Below are 22,723 nucleotides of genomic sequence, written 5' to 3'. Positions count from 1 at the left end.
TGTGATCTGGGGTTTAGCATACCTGTCAGCATGTCACGTGATCTGGTACCGCTCAGAATTTCGTGCGTGATGGCTTTTGCCCACTTCCCATCCAGCGTGTGTTGCGTCTATAAGAAAACGGTCAGTGTGAATAGGGTCGAGACCTGGAACATGAGAGTCACAGAAAGCAACGTGTACTATGCAAAATTCTATCAGTAATGCAAGGACGTGTATTATAGGAACCGCCACTGCTACCGTCTGATCAAACTTCAATATAGTAACTTTATCTGCAAAAGTAAACAAAAAAACAACTCCATCCGCATAATAATTTGTGGTGGTAAAAAAATGAGGGGTCACAGTAAATTCAATGTTTTCAACTCTGAAAATTATTGTTATGTATATTCTTGCCTACTCTCCCGTAATTCAGGGAGACTCCTGACCCCCAGGACAGCAGTTCTTTCTCCCAGATCACGGGAGAAAGAACTGCACCGTATCATCAGGACGCGGTGCTCAAAGACGAGATCAGCTGTAAATTGCGTAATTTTGGCCCCGCGCATGAACGCATCCTGGGGGCGGGGCCAGAATAACGCAATTCCATGCGTCGCACCCTCCCTGCTCTTACCACTTGACCTCCCCATCCGTTGGCAAATATGGTTATGTGTCTGTCAAGGAGTAACTTCAGTAAAGCAATGTTCTGCAGAACCTTAGCCGGAGTAGTATACAAATCTGCAATATTCAACCCAGGCCAGAGGCGAAGACAGCAGAGCTTTTCTCCCTATAATAAATAGATCCCTTGGACTAGGATCAGGATGTGGAGTTGGACAATACCACTTGCCCTTAAGCTAGAGATGGTACCACGGGCTCTTGTTCTGGAAGGGGACACAACCGCAGACAAAGACCCAGCCGAATCCAAATCTTTCTCCAGCTCATTACCTCCCTCCCCCCGTTACTCAGGCGAAATCCCTGCTAAAACTTACAAATAGCTACATAAGTCAGTTGAAAAGTTTCTCTTTATTTAAATGCGGTCAGGCCTTGAGCCAACATATGTTTCATATCCAGGCGGGTAATGCAAGAAGAACGAGAAGGAGACAGTAAAACAAATGAGACAATAATATGCAAATAGTGAATGTTTATGGGAAATACCCAATAAGATCAGCTACGTACACACAGCAAAACCAATTACCTAAGTGCAATGATCTGAATGACATCAGGTACTCAAATGTGCAGTCAGCAGAAAGGATATTGGTTTCTGCTTCAGTTATTCACATATTGTTTACTGTACTATGCACATTTCATGTATGAATACCGGTACACAAGACAAAAAAGTTGCTCTTACACATAGCAACCAATCAGGTTCCATCATTTTTCCAGAGCAGTTCTGAAAATGAAAGAGAACGTCTGATTGGTTGTTACGGCTTTACACCTGTAGAGGTGCCTGTTTGAGTTGAGTTTGTACCTTATTACGCAGCTGCTGCTCCTTGACTGTGTGCGCTTTCACATGCTTCCGTAGCGAGCTCGGGTCTGTGTAACGTTTGCAGCACCCAGGGATCTGACAGGCATATGGCTTCTGTGGGAGGAATTGGAAAAATAAGAGGCACTGTAGTAAGGAAGCCGTCAATCAGCCGGCACTACGAAACTGCAGGGAGACAGCAAGGATTCAGTAATCCACATTGTATATAGTATTCAGTGCGTTAGGATGTGTGTAGCTTTTGTTCATTTTTAAATAGTGTTTACAGTATCTGAAACGTTAACACATGTGGAAGTTTATTGCACCACTATTGTAAACTATAAGGATAATACAAGCAAGAGAGTGTCTATAAATATTGTATACAAACACCAATCACTTACCATCACTGGTTAGTGAGAACATCACTTCCACATAAATTATCTACTGCAGATGATAAGAATGAGAGACGGCACCTTAGAGCTCTCGATCACATAGGTTGTAGCCTTGTATCGGTATATTATCATGTATTTGATTTATTGTTTACTTTTAATCTTCTTACAATTTAAACAGGGTTCATGTAAACTCAGATATTATGAACGATTTTATTCTACTGTGTTATAAGAGCGTCTCTAGTATCTACCTACTTTCCCGGAATCTACGAGACACTCACGAATTTTGTGTAGCTCACTCACAGAGAGCAGGCTGACCTCCCACATGCTGCCCAGTTTTGGGGAAGTGGAAGGAACAGGGGCCTTGATGACGCGTTTTACCAACAGTTGCTGGAGTTTGTCAACACCCCTGTGACATGGGGCAAAGATGACGCAATTTAATGCGCCATGACCCCCCTGCACTCAACACTTGACCTCCCTTCCGAGACCACCCAGAGGGGAGCGCTCTAAAGTTGGCTTTTATGCTCTAGTGCTGTATAATAAATCAATAATGTGACATATGTCCAATTATAATTAGTGGACATAACTACTTTTTGAATGTAACAATATGATTCACATGATGTTTTGACAATATAAATATCGCTCTATTATGCAAATGTAATAAGAGACATTTTTGTATATGCTCAAGTAGATATTATTAAACCAATTCACTCATCAAAATAGAGTTATGGCATGAGTAAAAAATGCACACATTATATTATTATTATTATTATTATATTCACATAGCGCTAACATACTCCAAGCATGATACATAATATAACAGTCTCTCAGGGATGTGTTGCTGTGTAATCCAGCCCAGAATTGCATTGGCTCATTAGTAGTAGGGACAACTTGGCTTTCCCTCCTTAGATTGTCATGTATAACACATATACACTGTATACACTGTATATACTGTACATGAAGTGTTAGTGTTACTGAAAGAAATGATGTAAGAAATATTATACTTTACCTTTCTGCAGTAATTTATATTTCAGACAGAGAAAGAAAAGAAAGAGACAGATATAAGTCAGTAAAAACAAAGGTGTAAAAGTAGTTGCAAAGCACATTACTCCAGCTGTACACAGAACTGGTATAATCATAACCAATCACTGCAGCTTTACACAGAACTGGTATAATCATAACCAATCACTGCAGCTTTACACAGAACTGGTATAATCATAACCAATCACTGCAGCTTTACACGAAACTGGTAAAATCATAACCAATCACTGCAGCTTTACACGGAACTGGTATAATCATAACCAATCACTGCAGCTTCACATAGAACTGGTATAATCATAACCAATCACTGCAGCTTTACGTACACAGAACTGGCATTACATCAACCAATCACTGCAGCTTTGCACAGAACTGGCATTACATCAAACAATCACTGCAGTTTCACACAGAACTGGCATAATCATCCAGCAATCACTGCAGTTTTACACAGAATTGGCATTACATCAACCAATCACTGCAGCTTTACACAGAACTGACATAATCATCAACCAATCACACAGTAGAAAAGATGTTCATATGCTTCTATCCACAATTAGCCAAATTAGTATGGATTCTATGAGTTGCTCTTCTAATAACAACCTATGTGTATGTGGCGTGCTACAGTGCAAGAGTGGTGTCGAACGTGTACTAGTACTTGTGTTCATAGCACACCATTATTTCTGTACTGACAGACTGAATTACATGTCACATTGGAGTGTTTGTGTTCTGAGGATGCTGCGAGAAACGTTTTCTGAGCATAACTGCTCCTGTGTAAAAAAAGAAGAGCATTCTCCATTCACTTCAATGTGTCAGCACAGTAGTAAATGCGCGCTATGAACATTAGTGCTTTTATAGCTGGTACCGGCGCTAGCTTTTAAATGCTTGTCTGACATCACCCTGTCGCCTACTCACAGCTTATTGGCTGAACTAATATTCATAAGAATGCAGTCCATTCGCTAGGATCTAGTGACTGCATTCGCTAGGATCTAGTGGCTGCACCTCAGTGATGTCATTTATTCCTAAAGAATTAATAGGCTGCATTTTCAGAGATACTCATTCGTCCCCCAAATTGCTGTCCACGCTGTGTATAGGTAACACGTTCAGTTTAAAGTGGAAATAAATCCAAAGGGCCTGAGTTATTAAGAAACGTATATGCTGATTTTGTGCGTAACGTCCGCAAAAATCGCTCTCCGTGTGCTCAGAACCGGACAGAACGCAGCCACGTCCAAATCAGCTTCAAGCGCAAACGACACTTACTACCAGTGGTAGTCAGCATGGTGACTACCCCGACAAGTCTTACCCCGATGTCTTCACACCGAAGGGCTCCTTTCGGATGAGGCTGCAGGACGACTGATGTGGCCATGGCGATGAATGAAGAAGCCGACGCAACTTGATGACGTCACTGGGAATCGTGACGCTGTTATCGGTGCTGTTAAGGGGGTAATGTAAGTATGCACCAATGGACAATGTACAACGCTTTCTAAAGTATATTGCCCATGGGTGCATACTTACATTAACCCCTTAACAGCACCGATAACAGTGTCGTGGTTCCCGGTGATGTCATCAAGTCGCGCCGGCTTCTTCATTCATCGCGATTGCCCTGCAGTCATTGGCCACATCAGTCATCCTGCAGCCTCGTCCAGAAGGGGCCCTTCGGTGTGAAGACATCGGGGTAAGTCTTGTCGGAATAATCACCATCATTATTCCGTACCCCACCCCTCACTACAACCTACGATTTCAGGGAGGGAACGGGGTGGACAATGGGCGGATGCACGCAGGCAATGTACAGTAAGGGTGTTCTTGTGTAGCCACGTCCACATCAAACCACATTTTTATCTAAATTTTCATGTATAATCATAAATGACTAATATTGACAGGTAACATTAATTGATTATATATATTTTTTTTCTGTGCGTTCTTTTGAGATTTTTTATTCCACATAGATATTGTACGTATATTGCAGTTTCTGGTCTAGTAGAGCAGAGTGAACCTACACACATAGTCATCACCACACGTATGTTGAGATCCGTTCCTTGGGGAAGTTGGGAGTACGCAGAGCCGATTTACGCGCAGTTTAAAACAAACGCATATACGTAAGTTAATGACTCGGGCTCAAAATTTTTTGACAGATGTACTGTAGAGGAGAATGAACTATCTTACCTGCCCTTGATTGCTGAAACAGCTTTTTATTTATAAAAACATTCAAACGTTCACCACTAGAAACTGCACAAACATAGGTATGTATCACAGTAGGTCTTTTATGCTGCAGTTTTGTACTTTAGAGATCCGTAATAGTGAGGTTAGTCGGTACGTATTAATAATTTATGATTTTCCTATGTATGTATAAAAGCCTTTTATACAAAGCTTTAAAATAAGTCTGTGCCATAAAAGTGTTTTCTGTTTTGGGCTTAATTGAATTTTAAAGACACTAATATATTTATACATTTAATACATTGAATTTCAAAGACATTAATACATTTCAGTCACTAAAGTATCACTAAATCTGGTGGACTATACGTTGCTATACCTACCGGCAATGCCAATCGACAATATTGCATTACACAAGACTGTTTACCAGTAAACAGGGCCAGCATTATAGGTAATAGATACCCCATTAAATATAGAATGTTGTGTGTTTCTAAACGTTTTTCTCTTTTGGCACGTGAATCCCATTTGGTAATATCACCATTACATGTACCCAGATATCCTTTCAGTCTAATTTATGACATGAATAAATGTATAACTTTTTATTATATTCATGCTTTCATTGTTCTCTGTGTTTTGCATATTGGGCAGCAGGATTTAACATGCTCTCACAGCACTCACTAGTAATATTAAGACCAAATGTCTGACTGGGTGGAACATGAGAACACATTTTGGTTTAATCATGACGATATCTCAACTAGTAAATGTAACGTGTGCGTCTGACACAAAAGCCCAACCATTCATACACACAAGACAGAAACAGTTGGATGCTCCTCTTATTAAAACCCATTTTACTTTATTTCCCCCATGGAATAAAAGTGAATGATGGGAAATAAGTGGGTGTGGCTTGTTTATGTGGTACATAAGGACAGATATAGAAGTCACTTCTCTCCACTAAATTACTACGACCACTCGTTCAGCTCTTGATGCCTTACCTGATAAATTTTCTTATGCAGTCCGTGCACCATTTTAATAACTTCTATTTCTACCTTATAAATGTCTTTTTGGAGATCTTGTACACGGTACTCAAGTCAAGGTCTTACCGGAGAACTATAAAGTTACTACAACCACCCTCTTCTTTATATTAATATCTGTTCCTTCCTATGCAACCAAGGATTCTGCTGGCTTTACTGATACTTGATCACCATTCACTCTGTATTCTGCTTTCAGATTTTTGTGGCCAACATACTTTTCTTTTACATTTTGATGTATTGAATTTAAAATCCCACACTTGAGTCAATTTATCAATTTTCTTGTTTCCTTAACCAATTGCTTGATAGATGCCGGACACAAGCAATGCAGAATATCACGACTGTCTGTATTGAAATCTCCATCATTGTTACCTCACCTTACAATCCACCTCAGTGATTTCACTGTTAATAATCTATCCAGCTCCTCATCTTTTCCTGGTGGTCTATAGTTGGTTCTATGCGAAAAACAAGTTATACAATACTCTCAATCCTATCCACACTGCATATAAAGCAACTCTACTTACATTTTTTCTTAATATGTCTTTACTAAGTGGGCATAGCCCAGGGATAATTATGTCCCAGTCATAGTTATCATAGTACCAAGGCTCAGTAATAGCTATGAGATGTAAATTGTCCCTTGACATGATTAACATCTGTTCTGGGAGCTTATGTCCTAAACGCTGACACTATTTCTTTAACAGAATGTCTGGCGCGATGCATCCAACCTTCTTCCACCCTATGTACAGGCAGTACGTCCGAGAATGACACTGAGGACACTACCTGCCCAAGCTCCTTTTTCCTAAAAAACAAAAACCTCTCTGTACTGTTTTATTGTCACTGGCAGAAAACTGATTAGTACCAACATTGAACCTCAATCCATCTTTCCCATGATCCAATGTGTATCCTATCTAACAAAGCAGGCAACTAACCTCACCATTTCATTCATGTCAAACGCCCAGAACAAACCCTCTTACAACCCACTCTAAGTAACCTTCTACATTCAACTGACTTATTGGGGTCATTGGTGTTTAAAGAACCATCAACTTCCTGGGGGATCGTACAACCTCCTCTCATCGCTGGAACCCCAAGTATTATGTACAGTGTGAACAACAAAATAATTCTATAAATGTGTGGAGAGCAGCTGGAGAGGCAGAGAGAGGTGTCTGTCCCTATACACCGCAGATGGAACAAGGTAAGTGTGAGGAAAGGGAGGGGGTATGTTAATATAAGGTGTGAGGAAAGGAAGGGGGGTATGTTATTATAATGTGTGAGGAAAGGAAGGGGGGTATGTTATTATAATGTGTGAGGAAAGGGGGGGGGGGAGTCCTATTATAATGTGTGATGCGAGTCAGTGGGGGAAGGTCTTAATATAATATGGGAGGTAGGTTATTAATTTAATGATGGAGTTTAGGTGGGGACTAATTATTTAATAGGTGCTATTTTATTTGTGGGGTGATTTAATAGTGGGGAATATCAATATAAGATGGGGTGATGGGACCTTTAATTTAATGCTGGTATGGTTTGGGAGCTATTACTTGAATGTCAGGCTGTTTGGGGAGAGGAGGGCTATTTATTTATTTATTACTGAAGTGGAGGGGTCTCTACTGTAATTTGGGTGGTATGCTATTAATTTAATGGATTAAGGGGTGGAAATAATTATATAATGGCGGGGCCCATTTATTTAAGGTGAGGTGACCTTTAATTTAGTGCTGGGGTGGTTTGGGGCTATTAATTAAACGTGAGGCTGAGTTTGGGGATGAGGGCTTTTTATTAAATGTGAATAGGAATTATTTAATACCTGGAATGGTTGTGGGAAATGATTATATTAAACGTAAATGCTATTAATTTATTGCTGGGGCTGTTTGGAGTGAGGGAAATAATATTAATTTGAATAATAATATTAATTTAACGTTTTCGCTGGTTGGAAAGAAATAGGTCTATTTATTAAATGTGTATGCTATTAATTTAATGCCAGGGCTAGTTGTAAGGAAATATATCTATATATCAAATGTGAGTACTATTATTTTAATGTTGGGGCTGGAGGGAGGCCTAATTATAAAACATGGGTGATATTGGTTTAACTTTGGGGCTGGTTGGAGTTTTCTAAATTACATGTGCCCATTGTTTTTCCAAATAGGGCCTCCTACATTCCAGGATCCAGACAAGCAGCAACCGAACTAAAAACACCAGCAGCCACAGGTGGTGAAAGAGACAAGAACAGGTAGGAGAGAGCAGGACAGTCTGCCAACTGTCCTGAATCTAGTGGGGCAGTCCCAAATTTGTTTCACTTTCTCACTTAGTCAGGATTTGGGTCGATTGCACGGACAGTTAGGAGGTATGTCCTGCTTCACTCAGTACTACTCATGAAGGCAGAGCTGCGTGCACCTAACAGTATTACCTCACAGTATTACCTGTGTATTTGTCTAAAATGATAACTAGGTTACATCATAGTGCTCCGGGCCCCCCAGAGCCTTAATCCAGCTCTGCCCCTGAGGGTGTGGCCACACCCCCATAGTGAAGTGGCTCCTCCCCAGTCACATAGTGGGCAAGACCCCTGGTCCTCTGATGAGAGGTATGTAATCTCTGTATAAGGATTGGACAGTTCTTATATCTCTAGAATGCAGCATGACATACGTACATCCATAAAAGCCACTGCATTGCATTAATCCACATGCTTACAATAACAGTAAAATACCAATTAAGTCAAAACTCTGCTGTTTCTTACGGGTGTTTTTAAAACTATTCCCTTCTCTTTTTGCTAATCTGTTTCAGTTGTTCAAATAGCCCTTGTAGGGATTCATGTGCTCTTTAGGTAACATCTCTGTTCTTATTTTATCCTAGTCGTCCCCCACTGTGATCTTAACACCATCTAGATACATTTCTTACTGTGTCTTGGTGAGTCCTCTGGTGTTTGGCTCTGTCGCTGGAGTTACTAAACGCCTTTTGACAGCCGGAATGTTGACATAGGTACGGCCTTTCCCCAGTGTGGCTCCGTAGGTGAATCTTCAGGTTTTCCAGCCTAGAAAATGCCTTGTTGCAGCCTTCAAACTAGAATAAAGTGACAGGAAACGTCCATCAAATCTGTCACGTTACAGCAGTATATATACAAGTCTACTATTATTATTCTGAAAATATTCCAAACTATACGAGAGAACGTCAGGCTGCGCCCAGTCAGCTCAATATAAAAACAGGATTACAAGGGTATTACATTGGGATTTAATATAAGAATTGTATTCCGCTTCTGTGTAGTTCAACTTTCAGTCAGTTGGACTGTCTGCAATTTATAATTGAGGGATAGCTAAATGGTAACACAAAATAAAAATACAGCGTTGAAATTGTGGGGTCTATTTGTAAAATATAGATGAGCTCTAGTTCCTGAGACGAGTGGAGTTTTTGCAGGTTTTAGGTATTCTTTCTAGTTACCAAAGCCCCCGGCTGGTGAAGACTATCGCTAGTAATGTTCATTGTCGCGACTTCTCTTGATGCTTCTTCATGCAAAGTTAACAGATAGCGATAGTCAGGGGGGCAGCAATGGAATAAAATACTTTATTATAACAAAAAAGTATTTTCATTTTATCTTTTTAATAACGTTTATTTTACTTTTTCTTTATTTTAGTTTTTTTTTATAGAGAATCTGGAACTGGATGCCCATTTTTGGGCTTCCAGTTAAAGTGCACATGTGACAGTCATAGCAAACGATAAGACTCCTCTTATCACGGCTAACATGTATCGGCGGGGAGCCGTGCATCACTCAATCTAAGGAGATTACCCATCACTGTAATAAGCTATATTAATAAATCATACTCGGTACCCAGTGCGGAAAACGTGGGCATGCGGAACGCGTTGTTAGGTCCCGCCAGAGCCGTAACTTAGAATTCTAGCACCCTGGGCGAGAAAGACAAATGCCGCCCCCCTAGCCCTCAATTTTAACCAAATTAACCTAAAATATTCCTAAATTGCGCCCCCCTTCAGCGTTGCGCCCTGGGCGGTCGCCCCCTGTCGCACAGCCATAGTTACGGCCCTGGGTCCCGCGCCCCCTGCTGCTCAAATGCCATGGTTCACGGGGGTTATACAGCCGGAAGTGGGGCTAGAATGACGCGATTCGCTGTGAATGTAATGTGGGAGGTAACACTGCTCTCCCAGGAGTTCGGGAGAACTCATACAAATTCAGGAGTCTTCCAGAGAATCCGGGAGAGTAGGTAACTATGCGATAAAAAGACCCTTGTGACTGCTACTGTTAACATTATCTGTCGGCTTTCTCTAAAGTTAGAAAAGTCCAATGAGAGTTCTCTATGGTTCAAATAAAATGATTGTTTTGTTCCAAAAATTATTGTAGCATTTTAAGTACTGAATGAGGTTACATCACATGACCCAGGTAGGTGGCCGGCATGTTACAACCTTCAACTGTAGGCTGAATGAGATGATATTGTCTCTCCCTATCTGTCCTCTTCGTCTAGTCCGTATGCACCTATATTCTCACCATGAACGATGATAAATGGGGAAGGAAACGTTTATTTTTCTATCAGAGGAAAGCAGCTGAGACTCACAGGGTTAATGAAAGTTATGCTCTCAGTTTTACAATGTAATGACACATCTATTTATTTGTTCCAGAGTATGTAAATGTTTCAAAGATGGGTAACATGAATACAATGTAATAAAGAACAGGCATGATATTAACTCTCTGGGTGCTTCAGAGTGACACTTATATTACACAGTTTAGATCCACTTTGGGCAAACTATAGCGGTCCAAGTGCCTTGGCACTACAAGTATAAGTCAACCAGGAGTGTGCTATAGAAGGGTAACCTCCCAACACATTAAGTGTCCTTTTCAGTTATTTTGGAAAATATATACATTATATATCACTGACAAATGCTGTTGTACAGATAAGCATTGGAACACTGCAGCTGCACGCACCACTGATAAAGATTTATCAGGTTAACGGCTAGGAAAGCATCTACCACACGCGTTTCGCAAGGAAACTAGAACAGAATAAATTTACAGGTGGTTACACAGCATTCATAGGATCATGAAATAAAATAGTATATAACATTTTATGGCAAAAACACATAAAAAAAAACCAAATGGAACATTAAAACCAATAGTGTAAGAGTTCTAAGGGCAGCTTAGTACATAATACATGTGTGGAATTGCATTTAAAATATTCATGTACCTCAATTCTTTTCTTATTCCTTAACAAATTACTTATATACTTTATTAGCACTGTATTTCAATATATAACATTTTTAAATGTAATCTATTCATTTGTCACGCTTTTTTATTTTGTAAAGGAGGCAGTTGGTGATTTTGTTTAAGGTTACTAGCTGTCATATATACAAATTTGGGCTTATACACTATCAGTGTAGCCAAAGTCAGGTCCATTAATATCATCCAATTTTTGTAGACATTGTTTTCTAGTTTTGTAGACAGTTTGTTTTGTATTTGTCTGTACTGTTTGTTAAAACACAGATGTTTATTCATTTGCATTTCCTTATTATTTTCTAGAACTTGACAACAATCTATTTTGCCAATCTCTTTTTTAAGTTGTTTTTTTTTTTTTAAAAAAACAAACTGAATCAGGGCTTTTTGTATAAAACAATTTGTTATGAAGTCAGTCAGTACACTAAAATCTGCCAGGGTAGTGCAATTTCGTCTGAGTCTAAGAATTTGGCTCTTTGGCACCCCTTTCAGCCCTGTGTTTTCATGCCCGCTGTTGGCATGGAGTATGTATTGCTGTCCACCTCTTTAAAAAGTGGGGATAACAACGAAAGAGACAAACAGTACAGACAAATACAAAATGCTCCACAAACACTGGAGGATATGTTTGATGGGTCCAAGCTTGGCTACGCAGATAGGTCAAAAGCACAAATTTAAATTAACGAAAGTTAACATTCTTATAGACCCCTTCACAAAATGAAAAATAGGGACAAAAGAATGGAATGCATATAAAAAATGTAATGTGTGTAAATACGGTGTTAATAAAGTGTATAAGTTCTCTTCATTTAAGGATAAGAAAAGAAAGTACAAGGCTATATTTACTGCAATTCCACATATGTGGTTTATCTAATAAGATGTGTTACGCAGTATGTCGGCAGGATAATTAGAGAGTTAAAACAGCGGATTTATGAGCACTAGCGCTTAATAGAACTGAAATGTTACACACATATCATGTATAAACATATTACAGATGTACATGCAAGTGACCCTTTGTAATTACAGATCCAAGGTATAGAATTAATACCAATAGATCCCAGAGCAATGATCGCTTAGCAACACTGCAGAAATGAGACGCATTCTGGACCTATACATGAGAAACACTTACCCTTTTGGTTTTAATGAAACATTAGATTTTAATGTGTTTTTGCAATAAAGTTTTATATATTGATTTTATATACTGATCTTATGTAATCTATGTAACAACCTGCAAGTTTATTTAGTGCTTCTAAAGTTGTGTTTTCTATGTGTTATTAGTCATACCTGCCAACTCTCCCGGAATGTCCGGGAGACTCCAGAATTCTGGGTAGGTCTCCCGGACTCCCGGGACAGCAGGCCACTCTCTGGCATCTTGCCCAAATGAGCCTCAATGACGAAATTTGCGGGGAATCGTGTCATTTTGGTCCTGGCCCCATGCCAAAATGGCAATCTTGTCACGGGGGCAGTGCCAAAGTGACGCGACTGCCTGTGACCCACCCCCTTCCATCCTCCAGCCATGCCCCCCTTCCAGGATCTCCCGGAGTTAAAAAAAAAGAAACGTAGGCAGGTATGTTATTAGTGCCTATGCAAATTAGCAGCACATGTATGCATATATGCTTCCGGCACTGGTCAAACAATCAGTGTCCTTTTAGAAAAGAAAACGAGATAAGCGCTCAAATCCAATTGTGACTTAACCTGCTACAAGCTGCAAAGTTTAAATATTGTACACAATCCCACAGCGCTAATTAACAAGATAGACAAACAAAAACAAACAAACAAACATGTATCACAAGGTATGAATGCAATTATCCTATCATACAAATACCTAGGAGCCAATATATGTGTTTCCTGTGCAAGATTATACACTACAAGTTAACCCGTGCATGATACTCATGCATTCTAGTCAAATTAAGCTACTTAAGGTGTTAAAAAGGTTCTTGTCATGCATTTGGGCCTAGCCCAGGCCTCCTCAGGGGAAGAGCGTTACTTCCCGACGCAAGCGCCCTTTTTTAATGTGGTTTTGCCCACATGTCACCACCTCATCATTTTTCTCCATCACCTCATCCTTCATCTTTATCGCCACATCTATCCATATGTCTATCCAGACACAGGGATCTTTCTCAGCGGTCCTGAGTATCACACTCCTCTCGCTCTGTCACCCCCGGCAACCACCAACCACTCCCCACTGTCACCCCCGGCAACCACCAACCACTCCCAACTGTCACCCCCGGCAACCACTCCCAACTGTCACCCCCGGCAACCACCGACCACTCCCAACTGTCACTTCTCCTTCAAGAAATATATATATATTTTTTTAAATCTTTATAAACACTTTTAACAATTAACAAATTAAATTAACAAATTTAAGACATCTTAGTATACCAAATTTCAGCCCTTTCTGAGTTTTTTCCCCCACACACACTAAGAATTTAGTAGGTCAGTGTATAACTCCGCCCAGCAGGTGGCGCTGCAGCTTGTTTGTTTTTTTTCCACACACACACAAACTAACACACGCCACTAGGCTTATATATATTAGATGGGTGGAGGCAACTTCCAAGAGTGAGTAGAAGACATGCACCATTGTGTATGCTGAGGGGACCCATTCATCTTCATGTGAGAAAAACAAGGGAGTCTGTGGAGATCTATGCCGGAGTCTGTGGAGCTCTATGCTGCACACAGTGTTGCTTAATTGTAACAATATTGAAAGGACTATTACAGATTTTGGGATACATCCATTGACTCAACCATCTTCCGGATAATTTATACTTCCCACATCGTATTAGAAGATGAGACAGAGGTGACGATAGTGGACAAACTTCATCGATCACCATCGGGAGACATTTTTACGGTACTTTTCATATTTCACATCGGAGATTGGTGCACGTAACAACCCCTCGCTGAGGAGTAATATTGTACATTTATCCAACCTACTGACAGTTGTATTTGGAACGTCCATTTTCCATGCTTTCATACGTACAAATATTATTATATATTGGAATTACTAGCGTGTTTATAGAAGTTATAAGATTGCAGCTCACATATATTGGCTCATAGGTATTTGTATGATAGGATAATTGCAATCATACCTTGTGATACATGTTTGTTTGTTTTTTGTTTTTGTTTGTCTATCTTGTTACTTAGCGCTGTGGGATTGTGTACAATCAGTGTCCTTTTGCCTGTAAAACAGTTTGTTTCCTCTTGAACTGTATAGCAGGGATCTTCCTCACCATTGTTCGAATACTTGTCACCTATGTGGATTCTGACGGATATCTTAATATTGGCGGTGCTGCTGACACAGTCTGACCCCAGTGTGGGTGTCCGTACAGCATCTACACAGACCTTGCAAGTGCTCACCATACTCAAGGTGTGATATAGCTATTGATTTATTCAGTGGTAATACTATGTATACATCCCATACATTTATTCTCCTTTATATGCATCCCGGTATTTTATTTCCCACTGCCGTACCTCCCACCTCCCCAAGCTGGTGCGTGCACAAGTAGGAGGCGTGGCCACACTAGGTAGGCGGTGCCGCGTGACACCAGGAAACGGTCATGCTTCCTCTGTTACTGTGCTGCTCCAGGACCAGCTCACTGGCCCCTGCCCCCTTCCTCCACCTACTGCAGGAACGCGGCACTGAAGGGGCATCATCTGTGGGACATATTTGAAATATATTGAAATATGGAATATAGGAAATGTATGAAATATGATAGGACCCCAAATCTGGACAAAGGCCTGATCATCGTGTACAGCAGGACAGTCCATTTAAATCAGGAAGGTATAGGAGGTGGCACTGTAGGGGTCTTGGATGTCTGAATACATCATCGTGCTCTGATGAGTACACACTTGGGGGTAGTGGTGGAAGTGGATATTTAGAAGTGGCGGTATGGAATATGTAAGCGAATGGAATCTGATAGTGTTACAGTGAAGGCAGTAGAAGTGGCGGTATGGCCTACCTCCGTACACACCCCCACTCCCACCACTGCTTGGGGGATATTCCCATCCTGTCCATGTGATTCATTTTTATATATTATTTCAAATATTGGTGTATGGCATGTGTTCCACTATTCTGTAAATTAAACAACTTTGTGATCTGGTCTAGTTAAAGTGCATTTTCATCTAGGTAGCTATGGTTTAGGTGGCTCAATATTAATATGCCACTAGATAGCACCCCCTTAATGTATTCATTACACTTACAAGGGTATTTTTAGATCTCTAGAGCTATTCCATGAAGTAACTGTATTGTACTATATTTTTATCAATGGCTTTATTAAAAACCATGTAGGGACGGCACACAGGACAGTAGGGAGTTATGCTGAATGTTACACTGGCAGATTGGCCGCTCAGTGTATATGAACGGATATATGAGCATTAGCTGCAAGGACAAACTGAGGAACAATTACATATCTTGTTATGTGTGTTAGAATTGTTCACCTTTCATGTAAGAACACCTTGAGGCTGATGCAAAGTAAAACGCCAGATTGCGTAGTGTACCTAGCGTGAAATCACTGTGCCCATGCCCAGAAACTGGGAACATGCATAAGCGCCCATGCAGATTGGTGCATGGTGGCTTAGTGGTTAGCACTTGTGCCTCACAGGGGTCATGAGTTCAAGTCGCGACCCTGGCCTTATCTTTGTGGAGTTTGTATGTTCTCCCTGTGTTTGCATGGGTTTCCTTCGGGTGCTCCGGTTTCCTCCCACACTCCAAAAACATACTAGAAGGTTAATTGGCTGCTATTAAAAATTGACCCTAGTCTCTTTCTCTCTCTGTGTGTTAGGGAATTTAGATTGTAAGCTCCAATGGGACAGGGACTGATGTGAATGAGTTCTCTGTACAGCGCTGTGGAATCAGTGGCGCTATATAAATAAATGGTGATGATGACGATGATGTGTTTCTGGCAGATATGCCAGCCTGCGTCTGGAGAGTTGGGATGGGGATTTCTCGCGTAGTCCAAGGACAGTTAGGGTGTGAATGTGCAATTGCAAACAGATGCAGACTGGGGAAAAAGACGCATATACACCTGAGAGAGTCGTATTATATGCTAGTGGCCATGACCAGGTGTAAATAGCGGATAATGATGACGGCATCAGTGAACCGCTTGGGATTGGCTGGTTGTGATACCACTGCTGAAGCTGATTGGTGCTTTCTTTGCTGCTCAGGAACATAACATGCTTTTGTGGGCATGTTTAAGCAATTCATTTTTTTGGTTCCAGATGGGGAGTTGCCTCTGCTGTAATAGAGGTTTCTTACATTTTTTGGGATGCTTAATACCAAATGATTTTGTTGCACATAAAACAAATGGATAAAGGCACAAGTGGGATGTAAGTGTCTGTGACGTGTGTCTGGCATACATCGGGCACATATGCTATTGATGCCGACCTGCACGGATCTTAAGATGCATAGGGCTGAGCACATGGGAGTAACGGTGGCTTAGTGGTTAGCACTTCTGCCTCACAGCACTGGGGTCATGAGTTCAATTCCCAACCATGGCCTTATCTGTGTGGAGTTTGTATGTTCTCCCCATGTTTGCGTGGGTTTCCTCCAGGTGCTCCGATTTCCTTCCACAATCCAAAAACATACTAGAAGGTTAATTGGCTGCTATCAAATTGACCCTAGTCTCTTTCTCTCTCTCTGTCTCTGTATGTGTCTGTTAGGGAATTTAGACTGTAAGCTCCAATGGGGCAGGGACTGATGTGAGTGAGCTCTCTGGACAGCGCTGCAGAATTAGTGGCGCTATATAAATAATTGATGATGATGATGAAATATGTCACTGCCAGTTTCGTTAGTGGGAATTAAACCCATTTTGCGCCCAACTGCATCAGCCCACATTCTGGTGCTAGGTCACCTCGCATTCTTATTATGTCCGTTAAGGAAAGCGATGTTCATCCACCTGGCAATGGATGGGTTAAACCACCCAGTTCTAAAGTGATCTCAGACCACCGTGGAAAATTCACACTACACAGAAGCGAGAAACGTAAGCATAATCCTTTCTAATTAATCTAATCACAATATTTAAATAGCAGCGCTCTTGCTGAAGGAGCTAATTAAGCATTCTGCCATCAGTCAATGTTTTGATTAAGTTATGCAGCCGTGACTATTACTAACTTAATACCAGATATACAATTAGAGTATACATTACGTCAGCAGCAGACAAAGGTCCCATTCAGCACAGAGCCAGGCACAGTTATTTCACAGTTTGAGTGGGTTTCAGCTCAGAAATTAACAAATTATTGTTTAACGTTGAGCCGAGAGCATGAAAACCATGATGGCAATAACACACCCAAATTCTGTACCAAAACCCCCTTTCTTGAGTACAGTAACGTGGGTATGATATGGCGACGGGGAATCTGTTGACTGTCAGACTCGGCTGACAGCACCTGGGTTAATCTGTTTGGGGTGCCAGCGGGTTACACTTTTTTAAGTTCTTCTTACTTATTGTGTCACCTGTAGCACTAGAGTTAATGTGTTTGGGTGGGGGTGGGGGGTTAATGTTCGTGAATATTTTTTTTATTAATATTTACTATTTTGTCCCGGACCCACAGGCTGTATTGTTGTATTGTTGGGTCCTCCGGTTGCCACTGGCCCTTTAAATGTCGATATTACTACTGTCCACAGTCATAGTGTCAACATGTCAAAACATGTCAACAGAACAAATCTATCAACAGTCCAACACCGTCGCCGATATGACTACAGTCCAGTTCAAGAAACCTGTGGTTATTGTTGAGCTATGCCTATGTGGAAAGTGGAATAGAATAGCTTGATGTAGTTAAAAATAAAATCCAAGGAGACATAAAAATGGAGGGAGGAGGTGTTTTGGCAACGCCAAGTTGTGCAGGCACCGTTTTTGACAGCCAAAAATGAAAATTAAAGGAGTTAGTAAAGCAATAATCATGCAGTTTATGTGCTGGGTCTCTGCAGCAGGATAGAATCTATGAACAAAAATGGGACTCAGCCTCAATGTTATTAATAGAAAAGAAAGATAACAGAAACAGGAAGGACGGTACATTTTTATATTAGATCTGGCAACGGTACCTACGACCCCCTGACCCGCTTACACTCAAAGCCAGGCCCAGAATTGTGAAATAGCCATATGTGCCCTGAAGTAGGAGGGCCGAATTCTTCAGGAAGCAGGCTGCCCTTTAATTCATCTTCTTACCACATACGCTCTTCTTATATTAACTGGTAGCATAACCCAACCCCACAAAAAAAACCAACAAAAAACAACAATTTAATGGTCATTAGTACACCCCTGTTGGGTGACATGGTTGGATCACACTGGGGCGTAACATATCCCCTGGGGTCATGCCTAGTGCATACTTGCCAACTCTCCCGGAATGTCCGGGAGACTCCCGAAATTCGGGTCGGTCTCGCGGACTTCCGGAAGAGCTGGCAAATCTCCCGCATCCCGCAATTGTGGGGCTAAAATGACTTGAATCGCGTCATTTTGGGCCCGCCTCCCACGTCAAAACAGCACATTTGATGCAGGGGCGGGGCCAAAATGGTGCGTTTCACTGTGCCCCGCCCACACCCACCCTCTAGGCACGCCGCTCTCCCGGATACAACTTGCCAAAGGTAGGCAAGTATGGCCTGGTGCTTCTAAAGTGTTAAAAATACCCCTATATTTCCACACGCACCAGTCGCAGGAGCCAATTGTGACAGGTGGAAGGCATCAGTCTACCTCATATCTTCTTGGCAATGCCAAGCTGGTAAACTCTGCCAGCATCGAACCCTTTCTTCCTTGCCTTGTTCCTCACCCGAATCTCCCTTTCTCGCCATCACTACTCTGCAACCAACTTTTACACAAATGCATCTGCTTTTATAGAGAAGCTTACGGACTTGTGGACCAAAATAGTTTGTTCTCCCCTCTCTCCTCCCAGCCCCCCTGTTCTCTCCCCACACACTTCAACTGGCTCTCTTTGTGCCTGAGTTTTGCTTACCATCCCTTAGGATGTAAGCTCGTTTGAGCAGGGCCCTCTTCCCTCCTGTCTCCATACCTGTTCTTCTGCTTCGACTTTACTGCATCAGCCTGCCTGGAGATTCTGAAGTTTCGGTATTTTTTGTTTATTGTTCAGTATTGTTTCACCCTGTATAGTCTACTGTTTGTATCGTGTACGGCGCTGTGGAACTCTTGTGGCGCCTAACAAAAAAAGGATAATAATAATAAAATTGTTGTGATTCTTCAATGTTTTAGAAATAAATAACTATTTATACCTCTGTTTAGGTCCTATTACTGCATTAGACCTTGTGTAATCATACTTGCCTACTTTTGAAGGAAGCTATCCGGGAGGTGGTACGTCGAGGGGGCGTGGCCACGCGGGGTGTGCCGTTAGGCTCCGCCCCCGCCAGTTGCAGCAGGGTCGGGCCACAATGGCGCGTTTAGCCACAACCCCACCAGCTTCAACAACGGCGACAGCTGGATCCGGGATTTTTGTCTGCTCTCTCGGGAGTCCGTTAGAACTACCAAAAATTTGGACATTCCGGGAGAGTAGGCAACTATGTGTGTAATGTAATGTACAGGTACTATATTTCTATACTTGGAAAAGCTTATTAAAGTGTGGGATACATTGTTGAGGTTGCATTAATCCTGTGAGAGGATACCTCCCAAATGTCCTGATTATTTCCTTTTTCTTATAGAATTTGTCGCTCAAGAACTAACTACTTTCCAAAAACATTTTTAATTAATTCGTTGACCATAAAAAAACAACAACATAGAAACGAGTGAAACTTCAAAACAATTAAAACAGCCGTGGGCCACAGACGGCATGCGGACCCCCAGCTGGCTCTTCCTCACTGAAACTTTACTTACTTATTTTAAAACCATCATTTTGTAGAACTGTTTTCTCTACATAAAAAAAACAGGTTATCTTCATCCAAACTTATGATTTTTTCAAACACTATTGCTGGATAAACATTAGAAATCCATTTACATTTAATCACCGGAGATACTGTTCCACTGACAGCTATGGAGGATATTTAATTTTATCTAAGCTGAGCATAGCAGCCCCCACTTATACTAATAAATGTAATTACGCAGAAAAATCAAGTTATGTAAGTATAATGACTTATGTTTACTGAACATGCATTACTTAAAACAAGGTATATTTAAAATGACTGAGAAGTACAGGTGAAGCAAGTTTTATTGCAACAATTAGCTCACTAGGCGTATACTACAAATAACCACGGGCGATAAGTAAAATGATTGCAAACGTGCAACATTTTGTGGCCAAATGTCTAACGAGGTGAATATTTTGTGGAGCAGTTTTAAAACAAAAAAGTTCTCGGGCCTGATTCATTAAGGATCTTAACTTGAGAAACTTCTTATTTCAGTCTCCTGGACAACACCATGTTACAATGCAAGGGGTGCAAATTAGTATTTTGTTTTGCACATAAGTTAAATACTGACTGTTTTTTCATGTAGCACACAAATATCAACTTTAAATGTCAGTGTACAAATAAGCTATCAAGTATTTGTGTGCTACATGAAAAAGCAGCCAGTATTTAACTTACCGGTATGTGTAAAATAATAAACTAATTTGCACCCCTTGTATTGTAACATGGTTTTGTCCAGAAAACTTAAGAAAACATACTCAATGTATTGCCTAAGTTCCTTAATGTATCAGGCCCTAGCTCATTATAACATCTTTTGCATTGAAAACAACTGAGATTAGTTGTGTCATGCTTCCAGTGATATATAATAGTAATATATAAGCTGCACTAAGATCTATTCCATCTGTACCCATAATATGTATACAGAACCATGGGATACAATTATTTCACTTTGTTCATTTAACAGATAGTATTATCAGCTCCATATATCTTCACTGGATGTATTGCCATATGGTAGCCGCGTTCCTCTTCAATAACTCCAAATAGGTCACACATGGAGCAAGAACGCAAACAAAATGTACACTTTAGACCCTTAGCCTATGCGATAATGCCTCATTCATTCACATAAACTTTAAATGTAATCATTATAATATGAAAAATTAAAAATATAGAATAAAGAAACTATTTGACAAGCAATGATGTTTTAAAAATACAGGGATTGTGCTATATCTGTGTGTAACTGTGTTCTGCTGTGCTTGTGTGTAGCTGTATTGTGATATATCTGTGTACAGCTGTATTGTGCTGCGTCTGTGTACAGCTGTATTGTGCTGCGTCTGTGTACAGCTGTATTGTGCTTTATCTGTGTGTAACTGTATTGTGATGTAGCTGTATTGTGTTGCGTCTGTGTGCAGCTGTATTGTGCTGCGTCTGTGTGCAGCTGTATTGTGCTGCGTCTGTGTGTGCAGCTGTATTGTGCTGCGTCTGTGTGCAGCTGTATTGTGCTGCGTCTGTGCGCAGCTGTATTGTGCTGCGTCTGTGCGCAGCTGTATTGTGCTGCGTCTGTGCGCAGCTGTATTGTGCTGCGTCTGTGCGCAGCTGTATTGTGCTGCGTCTGTGCGCAGCTGTATTGTGCTGCGTCTGTGCGCAGTTGTATTGTGCTGCGTCTGTGCGCAGCTGTGCGTATCTGTATTGTGCGTCTGTGTGTAGCTGTATTGTGCTGTCTGTGTGTAGCTGTATTGTGCTGTATCTGTGTGTAGCTGTATTGTGCTGTCTGTGTGTAGCTGTATTGTGCTGTCTGTGTGTAGCTGTATTGTGCGTCTGTGTGTAGCTGTATTGTGCTGCGTCTGTGCGCAGCTGTATTGTGCTGCGTCTGTGCGCAGCTGTGCGTATCTGTATTGTGCGTCTGTGTGTAGCTGCATTGTGCTGTCTGTGTGTAGCTGTATTGTGCTGTATCTGTGTGTAGCTGTATTGTGCTGTCTGTGTGTAGCTGTATTGTGCTGTCTGTGTGTAGCTGTATTGTGCTGTATCTGTGTGTAGCTGTATTGTGCTGTATCTGTGTGTAGCTGTATTGTGCTGTATCTGTGTGTAGCTGTATTGTGCTGTATCTGTGTGTAGCTGTATTGTGCTGTATCTGTGTGTAGCTGTATTGTGCGTCTGTGTGTAGCTGTATTGTGCTGTGTCTGTGTGTATCTGTATTGTGCGTCTGTGTGTAGCTGTATTGTGCTTCTGTGTGTAGCTGTATTGTGCGTCTGTGTGTAGCTGTATTGTGCGTCTGTGTGTAGCTGTATTGTGCGTCTGTGTGTAGCTGTATTGTGCTGTATCTGTGTGTGTAGCTGTATTGTGCATCTGTGTGTATCTGTATTGTGCGTCTGTGTGTAGCTGTATTGTGCAATGACAGCACAGTACCCCGTAGCTGTACCAGTGTGTACACAGCATACACTGCTGTCTCTACGTACGCTGACATTACATCACTTGAGAATAAAAAGAATAAAGCCCCCTTGGTCCTCTCATAAAGTCCATGACTGGGGAAAGATTCCCAAAGGCAATAAATTGTGACCTGTAGGGGTTGGTACCCTCCAGATGTATTAATTCCACACAGTGCAGCCGGCAGTAATTATTTGCAGGCCGAGGTGAGATTTACAGTTCGGGAATGTTACATTTGGATCCTATTTTCAT

The 22,723-nt window shown here is 41.2% G+C and overlaps 1 protein-coding gene across 1 annotated transcript in view; it reads right to left on the bottom strand.

Annotated features, from left to right (window-relative positions):
* GLIS1 (GLIS family zinc finger 1) overlaps window positions 1-22,723 on the bottom strand; it is a 126,985-nt gene that overhangs the window by 18,182 nt on the left and 86,080 nt on the right. Inside the window, exons 5-7 of the mRNA XM_075182138.1 lie at window positions 8,916-9,077; window positions 1,436-1,546; window positions 23-107 (exon numbers count right to left, since the gene is read on the bottom strand). Of these exons, the coding sequence (XP_075038239.1) occupies window positions 23-107; window positions 1,436-1,546; window positions 8,916-9,077 (358 nt within the window). The remainder of the gene's footprint in view (window positions 1-22; window positions 108-1,435; window positions 1,547-8,915; window positions 9,078-22,723) is intronic.

This window comes from Mixophyes fleayi, chromosome 8 (genome assembly GCF_038048845.1).
Source record: "Mixophyes fleayi isolate aMixFle1 chromosome 8, aMixFle1.hap1, whole genome shotgun sequence".
NCBI classification, from domain to species: Eukaryota; Metazoa; Chordata; class Amphibia; order Anura; family Limnodynastidae; genus Mixophyes; species Mixophyes fleayi.
This window is presented reverse-complemented; position numbering and strand designations above follow the sequence as displayed.